The sequence below is a fragment of the Halyomorpha halys genome, unplaced genomic scaffold (assembly GCF_000696795.3).
Source record: "Halyomorpha halys isolate HHAL.00 unplaced genomic scaffold, Hhal_1.1 Scaffold1324.1, whole genome shotgun sequence".
NCBI lineage: Eukaryota > Metazoa > Arthropoda > Insecta > Hemiptera > Pentatomidae > Halyomorpha > Halyomorpha halys.
Window position 1 is genome coordinate 18,511 of NW_027106083.1, and position 10,640 is coordinate 29,150.

The 10,640-nt window shown below is 35.3% G+C and overlaps 1 protein-coding gene across 1 annotated transcript in view; it reads left to right on the forward strand.

The window, feature by feature from the left end:
* The window catches only part of LOC106689303 (1,5-anhydro-D-fructose reductase), a 12,168-nt gene extending 8,658 nt beyond the window's left edge, over positions 1-3,510 (forward strand). The window contains exons 4-6 of the mRNA XM_014434207.2: positions 375-625; positions 3,059-3,218; positions 3,293-3,510. Of these exons, the coding sequence (XP_014289693.1) occupies positions 375-625; positions 3,059-3,218; positions 3,293-3,436 (555 nt within the window). The 3' untranslated portion in view covers positions 3,437-3,510. The remainder of the gene's footprint in view (positions 1-374; positions 626-3,058; positions 3,219-3,292) is intronic.
* The last annotated feature ends 7,130 nt before the right edge of the window (positions 3,511-10,640 follow it).

Sequence of the window (10,640 nt, forward strand, 5' to 3'; positions counted from 1 at the left end):
TTAAGGAGTTTGGAATGAAAAGACGCATATCTGTTTTGGGTCAAATCTGCAACGAATGGGATGTTAAGGTCTTTGTGAATGAGTTTATTTGTGTATCCTTATCCGTAATAAGGAGCATCAAGGATTACGTCTTATTTTAACAAATAAAAACGATGAAACTCATTTCAAGGTGTTTTAAGCGAGATTTGTTGTTCTGTATTTAAGTGATCAAATGTTTTTAGAATCAATGATGCCGACATTGGTGAAAATTCGTTAATTATTTTCTGGAATTTGAAAAACATTACTTTTTTTTCTAATTTTTAATCAGTATATGAAATACGTATATGTTGTACAAATATACATTTCCTGATATTTAAAAAGTAATAATGTTTCAGGGAATGGAGGAACAAGTGGTTGCTGGACGTGCGAGGAGCATAGGCATGTTTTGTTTCAATCAGGAACAAATTCAAAGAATCCTCAACAATTGTACCATCAAACCCGTAAGCCTTGGCATCGAGGTCCATGTCTATCATCAGGAGAAGGAATTGGTTTCTTTTTGCAAAAAAAATGGAATAGCTATAACAGCCTTTGCTCCACTTGGATGTCCGGGACTGCAAGGAGTCTTAGGTGCATTTGATGGAAAAAAGTTAGTAATTTTATTTTATTACACTATTTTTTTTTCTCTTTGGATTATTATTTTCAGCGGAGAAACCGCTATCTGGGGAGTCGAGGGCACCCCAGCTAGAGAAGAGATAATTAATAGTGTGTGCGGATTGTGGGAGAGGTTGCCCATAGTGCAGGAGCGTGAGGGTGGTGCCAAGGCGCTAATTGATACTGGTAGTGCCAACACCTTAATCAGCGGAGGGGTGCTTAAGGAGCTCATTGGAGGCCGTGAGATAAAGGTATCTTATAGGGTGCCCTGAACTCCCCAGATAGCGGTTTCTCCGCTGTTGTCTACACGTTTCTGGTTGTATCTTCTGCTATTTTGTCCTCTTGATAGATTCGAAACATGTACCCAGCGCTGTTGGTCCAACTCGTCTTCGTCGCTGGAACTCCGAACTGAGCGATCCTCAAAACTAGACGGAGTGGTGTCCCTATCACGCCTCGTTCTATGCGTATTTACTTCCATTGGCTCTGGAGCCGGACTTAGTCTGTAAATCCAGGGACAAGCTCAGGCGACGTGACCCTTATAGCCGCATTCAAAATACGTAACTGACGGGAAGTTGGGTGCTATGTGCCAAGAGTGGTATAGGGCCTACGCAGTGTGATTAACTGACATTGACATACCTGAATATCTATCTGGAATTCTCTCTCTCTTCCGCACAGCTTGCTCAGCGCCATCCGACTAAGGATAGTATGGGAACTCCCAGTGTGGACAAGGCATCTCACGCCGCTCACTCTGATGGTGGGCAGACTGCTGCTCTCACCTGAAATATTGTAATTTTTTAATTTGCGGTCGCCCCTCTCCTGGGACCCTCCTCAACTCTTCTGTCTGAATCTTCTTCCTTTGCATGCTCGTCGCCAGCTGCTGGTTGGCGGTTTATTCCTGCGCCCTCCTCTTTCTTCCACCTCTGTTCCTGAGGCTTTTGAGGTTTCACTGGATGACTAACTAGGTCTATAGTCCTCTCGTCTTTTCCGCCTTATTCGCTGGAAATGTATTTCCATCGGTTCCCCTGGTCCCGTCTCTGCCCTTTTGTACACTGTCGTGCTATGTGGCCTTCATTGCCACACTCAGAACACCTAATTGGGTAGTAGGTGTCCTACTTTTCCGCAGCCATGGCACTTCATGTCTTCCTTCCCTCCTCCATTGCGTATTCTTCCGTGGTACGGTCGCCTTTCTCTACCCGTACCTCTATCTTTACCACTATCCCTGGGTTCTCTTCTCTTCCATGGTGTTGATGGATTCCTTGAGCGGTGGTACGGTACTCTGTTCCATCCTCCATCATCGAAATCCTTCCTTGCATCCTCCTCTCTAGCGCTCGCGTCGGTCATGTCTTGAGCACATTCCACAAAACTGCGGTCCCGAGGTAAACCTTCCCTTTTATTTGTCTCCTTAGCCAGTTGCAACTTCATTATGGAGTCGATGAAATTCATTCTCCAACTGACTACATCCGCACCAAGAGTCTCTATTATCTTTTCTGTGACCAGATTAAACTGGCCTAACAGCGTGACTGCGTACTGTCCGTTAGACTGCACGTGCTTTCTCCTCTCCCGCAGCATGAAGAAAATGTCTTCCTCTGGGGACCATCTGCCTCCTCCATAGACCGACCTTCTTTTATCTTTCCTTCACTACTGGCCATGCTGTTTCCTCGTCTGCCTGAATATCGTTCAAAATACTTTGCGCTTGATCCGGCATATGAGTGCTGCCTTGAGGGAAATTGCGTCATTCTTGTCCAGAAACTCCTCTAAAACCTTGGCTTCCAATCTCTCCATGATGCGATCTCCACCTTTGATAAAGTGATTTAACTCACCGATTTCACCTGAGAACCGCTCCAGGTCTGAGATGGCTTCTCTAATATCCTGATAGGTTGCTGCTCTCACTTTCATTTTAGCCAACATATTAGCATGAGCAGACGCGAGAGTGGTCTCTGGTAGCAGGGGTAGTACCGGAACCGCCGCAGGTACTGCCGGGACTTCAGGAGCCGGTTGCGCCACCGGGATCTGTTGGACTGGCGGCATCACTGCAAGCTGAGGTTGTGATTGACTGGTGGTTATCTATCTTGGTCAGTAAAAAAAAAAAAAGTGACCATATATTAGAAATAAAAGAAAAGAAAGCAGGAGGAAGAAAGAGAAAAAAATCCTTGTTCTGTGAACAGAATTCCCGGGTTTCGGCACCACTTATGAACACTTGGACTGAAAGACTTAAAAAAAAAAAGAAAAAAGGGAACAGAATTGTAACGCACGCTGACTAGAATGATACTGCCTTTATTCTCTCTGATCATGCTCCTATATGCATTATCAGTGCTTATTTACATAGTGAGTTAGGATTAAGGTTGTATTGAGGCCTTGTCCTACCATAAATTATACATATGTATATATTTTTATATAAATTTTTTTTTTTTTATGTTTCCTGTTTAAGAAAGATTGTTCAATCTCCGCTAAAGGATCCTGTTATCAAAGAAATAGCGAAGAAGCACAATAAACAGCCATTTCAAGTTATGCTAAGGTTCCTAATCGATTATGGTGTTAGCATAGCAATAAAATCGGTGACGCCGAAGAGACTAAAAGAATGTTTTGATGTAAGTAATTTCATTTTTTTTTTTTTTTTTTTTGTAATAACCTGTATATTTTATTAATTCAAATTATTTAATAGATATTCGATTTTAAATTGAGCCAAGAAGAATTCAATCAACTATGTGAACTAGATCGCGGTGAAGATGGGAGGCGCTACGCAGGAAGCTGCGGCACTGGTGTTATGAATTTTCTTGAAAGGCATCCCGAGTTCCCTTTTAAATAATAATTTTTTTTTTTAGTAAAGTTGTGATTTTGATATTGTGAATATTATTATATAAATATATATATTTAATAAGATGTTATTTAATACTAAAGGGTTTGAACGTGACATATTAATATTAAGTCAGCAAAATTCTATTCATCTATCGAAAGTAAAATTCTTGATTGAAAATGACAACATTACATCAGTTAATCTGAGTATTCCCTCAGTAAATCAAATTTTTTCACTACTGAACTTGAGGAGGCTTTTAATTTAAGTAGGAAGTATAAAAAAAAAGTCCTCAGTTTCTTGAAGTTGAATGTTTTGAAAAACCAACCAACCATCAAGTTCAACTGTTTTTTATTAATTATTAAAAAGGAAAATACTTGAATCCATTTACATATCTGAAAATATTGATTATACAATAAATTTCAAGACAGATACAAGAAATTTAAATCAACATTATGCTGAGATATTAAGTAAGATTAATTTATAAATAATATAGGAAAAATTGTATGTGGATAATTATAGTTGGCCTTGATAGGATTTTTGCTAATAAAATAAAGAGAAAAATTAACAAAAATGTAGTTATGATAAATAATTTTTTAAAATGCTTGAACTGAGTGGAGGAAGGTTACAACCATTGTTGTGATAAAAGTTTTAAGGAATAGTGTCTGCAGATAAATAAATTGACTTTATCAATAAATCAATTTAATATCCAAAACAGTCTCAACACTATTTATTTATTTGTCCAACGTTTCGGCCCTTCTAGCCATCTTCAGGGACATCTAAACATTTAACAGATTTTTATGTTGAAGGTATGTTATATTATATAGTAAATAATAATGTTATTGTAAATGTTTAAAAGTGAAGTTGTAATATAAGCTGTTAAATGTTTAGATGTCCCTGAAGATGGCAAGAAGGGCCGAAACGTAGGACAAATAAATAAATAGTGTTGAGACTGTTTTGGATATTAAATTGATTTATTGATAAATATTACCTGGTCTCAAAAATTTTTTGAAATAATATAATTAAATTGACTTTGTTTTTAATTGATAATTGACTAATTAGGTAATTAAACATATGTGGGATATACTTATTAACAAAATAATATTTTTATCTAATGTTTTTAATGTTTCATAGATATTTATATTTTGACCTGGGCAGAATAGTCTGCATGAAGTTTAGAGTTGTTAAGTTATGTTTTCAAAGTGGTATTGAGGTAAGATAGATTATAAATAATAATGTTAGGTATTTTAAATTGTTTGTAGAATCATACATGTAATAGAAACTGTTTTGTAGTGGATTGTCCCTGAAGATGGCCGGATTGGCCGAAATGTTGGACGTATAAGAGAAATAAATAGTTTTGAGACTAGATAGATTTTGAATGGATAGAGTTTGAATCGTGATAAAAAGATCCTAAATCTCCAGTAGCTATAGGAACACATCTTCGTTGGTAGATATTCCAGACATTTTCCGCGAGTTTCTTGAAAGTCTTGTAATCCTTATTTCTACTTTCTTATACCTCTTCTAACAATATTCCGACTGGAAGAATAGACTTCTGCACTATTTCAGCACCATGCAACAAAATCTTATGCACCGAGGATGACATGTAGTCATGAATACTTTTCAATGGCCATCTCAGTTGTTTTTGCCAAGTCGTTCATTTTCTTTCTTTGCTGTATTATGATCGGTTAGAGAAATAAAGGCAGATGATTTTTGTTCTAATCTTTACTTTAACACGTCTAGTTTGAAAAGTGACCCTCCACATCTCGGAGAAAGCCGAAGCATTTCTGTAACCATAGCTGTTCTCAATGTTTTTTTAAAATTTGTAACTTTTAACGTTGTAAAGCGCTCTAATTTTTATTTTGTATCGCTTAGCTGACCATTGTAGAGCAGTAAAAAGTTTAATAATTTTTCTCTCCCTCTTTTACAATTATATATCACTCATTTAGAATTGCGTGTGATTTGGTCAAACTTTCATTTTTTTGAGAGTGGGGCTAAACTAATGGGAATACCCTTGAAACAGGGAAAAAAAAAGCATGCTGAATTACGAAACTCATCGGCAATAAAGTGAAAAAAACTTTTTTGGTAAACAAATGGTACAATGAACATTACGACATGCTACAACTATTACTGGTACAGAACTGACAAGCTTGGGATTAATGGGGGTATATATAGGAGCTGTGGAGGGAGGTGGCTCGGAGTTGTAGAGTCAGCAGGAATCGCTACCATAACTCTGTTCCTAAATCCTATAGCTTATATAGTGTGAGAATTACAAACTAGATAATCGAAATCCTTATATTACTACTAAGGCTACACCTGGCAATACCTCTTTTCTCCGAGTCCGCTTCCAATCCAGACACCCTTGTCTACTCTGCTTATTCGCGTGAGGCAGAAGGCGGTTAGTCACGGCCTTCCTAAGAGATGTACATTGGGTTTACCACTTCTTGTCAAAGGTTTATAAACCCCCTGAAGAAATAGTTTTTTTCTTCTACAGTCGGTGGATGATCTTACTTTATCTTGAACGAGCCTCTCGGTTCCACTATTCTTTCGCGGCAAAGCACTCTACTACTTGAAGTTCTTGCTGTTCAGGAACTCCAATTTAAATGTAAATCTGAGTACTGCCTCGACCTAATCCTACCTGCAGTACTAATCTTTCCCTCCTCTACGACACAACCCCTGATGAAGACCTGAAACTCAGGTCGAAACGTTGGCATAAAATAAATAAATATGGTTTTGTTTATTTATGTTGTTCTTTGCTGACCGCACCCCCCGACAAACTTCTTCAAGCTTAAATGTAAATCGTTGGGTGACTACGCAGATGTTTACGTTAAAAACGTTTGAGATGTCTTCGAATCTTTCGAAAACGTTATGGTGAAGAAGCATAAACTTGATCAAGCTCATTATTTTACTACTCCCTGGTTGTCGTTTGATGCTATATTAAAAATAATAAAAATGAGCAAAGAGCTCTGACAGGACTATGATATGATTTTAATAATAGTGCAGGGAATTCGAGGCAGTTTGTTTCAGGTGTCGCACACGTATTCAGATGTAAATAATAAATACATGAGCATCTTTAATTTAAAAAAAATAAATTGAGTAACATAACTTATTAAGATGTTAATGTGTTAAAAATCCGGAATATATAGACATCCTTGATTTCAACGAAGATGATAAAATTGAATATACATAAGTGATCTTCAAAAACATCATCATATTCATGATGATTTACCTGAAACAATCGTCCCGCCGGTGGCCAATAGTAATTTAAAAAAAAAAAATAACACATTTCGAAAAAAGTGTTTGCCACGTATTATATTATAGAAATCTAGTTATATAAATAAATTAAAGTAGAAAAAAATCAACGTAGAATGTTTAACAAATCTCTATGACCTCAAATTTACATAGAATACAGCTCAGAGTTACGAAAAAGAGCCACCAACGACATTGAAAAAGATTTTTTATTCGGGAGTTATTAATCAAAACCACTCCTGTTATGCCTAATTTGCCATTCTCATTTTTCAAAACTCCTTATCCTAATATCAAATCCCATATAAACACCCTTTGGTTTTTCTATAGATGCCTAGTCCATAATTTGGAACAACGTATTTTTTTACTCAAATGTCGCTCAAACTCCCTTTTTCGTAAATCCATCAATACCTAAACATCTTAATTCTAAGCTATTTTTTGTTTTCTTCAAATTCTAAAAATCCATCCACCTCAACCATAAAATTTCCTCTCTGACCCATATACTTAAAAGCAATAAGAGCTATATACACTTTGACAATCTTCAACTGACGGACATTGCAGCTATACAAGCACTTGTTCCAGGTCAGGGCGCGGCTGTTCTGACACTCCAAGAAATAAGTCTTCCGATGAAAAATGAAATATCAGCTAGTTGACAAGCCATCTGGAATGAAAGCCCGTCAAGCAAATTAAAAACTATTTAAAAAAACCATAAAACCATGGACCACATCAAACTGTTCCAATCGCAGGGAGTAGGTAGCTATAGCCAGATTAAGAATAGGTCATACGAATTTAAATCATGAATATCTGATCAATAAGCAACCACCGCCAAAATGTCAATACTGCAACAGTGTACTGGCAGTACGGTCAGTCCCAGACAACAATTTCAACAATCTTTGCAGCACTATCTCCACCATTTTTACTTCTACCCGTTTACAGAAAAAAACTACTCTTCTCAAAATTTAATAACATTCATAAAATATTTTAATTAATATTAAAATTTGCCCTAAAGGTGACAAATGGGTCCATAACATTTCATCAACCGATATTCCACTCAATGTTTGTAATATTCTTAGCTTAGGTCTAAATTTTTCTAGCCCCAACTTTTCATTAAAAATCATCCCAGAACTTATCAACGATCTAGAATATATTCACAATGATCCCCTTATTCGCCATTCTAATGACAAGAAAGAGTTATCCCGTACTTCTATTTGCAACATCATTTCAAATCATCTACTATATCCTCATTTTGATACTTATAAATCTTCTCCTCAATTCTTTAAAGACATTTCTTTTACCAATTCTTTCTTAAAATCTCATCACATCATTACGTACAGAAATCTTAGTTTGTATAATGCTGTTGTTCCACGTTTTTATGGACTTTCTAAAATTCATAAGCCTGGTACCCCACTCCGTCCGATCACTCCCAATATCAATTCTCCCTCTGTTAAACTCAGCAAATTCTTACTTCCCTCTTTACAAACCTTCAGTCACCATAATTCATATGATATTAATAATTCCTTTCACCTCCATGATCTTTTATTATTATTCACTATCCCTGACCATTTTATTCTTGTTTCTTTTGATGTAGAGTGTTTATCAACCAACATTCCAATAGACAAAGCCCTCCTTATCGTCGAAGCCAACTGGACATCCATTGAACCCCACCCCTTAATCTTTTTCCAACCTTGAATCCCATAAACTCTGTTGTAAATCTGGTTACCTTACCTTCCAGGGTCAGTTCATAAACCAAATTTCAGGGTTGGCTATGGGAAATCCTCTAGCTCCCGATCTTTCCAACATTGTCCTAAATGGTTTGCTTGATTCATTTATTTCCAGTTGACATTATTTTTATTAAAAATATGTAGATGACCTCCTACTTGTCTTAAATTGCCAACAAATCCAAGTCACACACCCGGCTTAAATATTAAATAACATCTATTTTGTACAACTTTTCGTTTTTGAGCTAAGCTTTTCGTTTATTTATATTTTAGTGACAAATGTCTCGATTATTATCCCTGTTAGAAAGTATTGAAACATCGATTGTTGTTATTATTACTTTTAATTTATGATTGATTAAAGTTTATTAAAAAGGGTAAAAAAATAATATGAAAAAAACAGTGGAATTAAGAGGTCACGTTTATATAATTCAGATATAACAATGTGAAGTAATGCTTTAATGCAGATATGAAACCATAAATGTATTCACGTTTCTGAAAAATATGAAACTAATTCTTCTACAATATTCATATCACATTAAATGTGTTTACAAGAAGGAAAAAAAACCTCTTGAAATGAATTTACTGATAAGAAAATATCAGATATTTTTAATTATAAAAGGTTTGTGAATCACTTTATTATAGTCCCAACTAGAGTGTAGAGAAAAATTTATTGTAGAAAACAGTGCTCCACTGGACCAGGGCACTTGTATCTGAAGCGCCTCACTGATATAGAAAGCCAGTGGAGGCTAAGCGTGCCCCATTTGTATGTTACAATTATTAATGTTTCATGTATAATGAAATAATTATGAGAAGCTTTGTTGGTTGGTAGATGAGAGTTATGCTACATAAATGTGGCTCAGTTAACTTTTTTTTAGTTCTTTTTTTTTTAAATATTTATTTATTGCTATTTACAACTGTACATTATAATACATTTAGTAAATCTGATCTAAGTTAAATTGGAGTGTTACAGGTATGAAGAGAAACTACCCATTGGTAGCACTTTAATTTTTTAGTTCTAGGCAGACCGTTGCTTCACTATCCTTACTGCATAAAGTGTATTGATAATTATGTTTATTTTATCATTCATCTTTTGCTTTCCTCTTTAGTTCCTCTCAGCGTAGAGGAGCATTCAGCCAGGAATACACCTCTTCCTTATTTCTCGCTACGTTCCTCGCCTGTCGGATGTCCTTCTCCCTCGACCTTCAGAATTGTAGTCAAGATTGAAGGTCCTCTGCCATCTGGGACATAGTCTATCGTCTTTAAAGAATCCTTGTAATCATCCATCCTGATATCATGGTCTAACCACTTCAGCTGTCGAACTTCCAGGATCTTTTTCAGTAGGAGCTATTAGTAATTCCTATATATATAAAGCCAGATCGAAATGTTTTCCACAAATCCAGGATGTTACCGAATGTTTTGTTGATATAAACAGTAACCAATGTCTGTTTCCAAACGCTTGTATAATCCAAAGAGGCATGGTGAACTTAGGACTTCTCACCTGTATTCTACTAATTTAACTGTTTTCATCAAAAAAGTAAACAAACTAAAGATAGGGAAAATGACAATAAACATAAAAATGGGTAAAATCATAGATGATAAAATTCATAGGAATAAAACTAAGTAACCTAGTTTAATTATATTATTTCAAAATTTTTTGAGACAAGGTAATTATTTATTAAATAAATCAAAAATTAGTATCCAATTCTGTCTCAACACTTTTTTTTTCACTAGTCCAACGTTTCGGCCATTCTAGTCATCTTCAAGGGCATCTAAATATTCAACAGCTTATATTATATCTTCATTTTTAAACATTTACAACCACAGCATTATTCACTATATAATATAACATTCCTTCAATACAAACTCTTCCTCTCATTAATTTACAATTTCTATTGCAGGCTATTCTGCCTAGGTCAATTTCTTTATTCTAAGTTCAAAACCTATTCACACAGTCAATTATTAAAAAGTCATATTTATTATTAATAAGCTTAAGTCTAGTTACCTATTTATTTAAAATTTAAAAACATTAACATTTATTTTTCTCTATAAGATTATCAACAATATAAAATACACCACCATATAACAAACCATTTATAACCTCCCACGCATTCTCCATTATTCCATTATTAAATTTAATTGTAACTAGTAAAAAATTTCTCTATTATTTTTATAAATTTATTTTGCTAAAACTACTAAAACGGGTTTATAAAATTATAGATGAAAAATGGGAGAAAATTAAATTAGACACAAACATATAA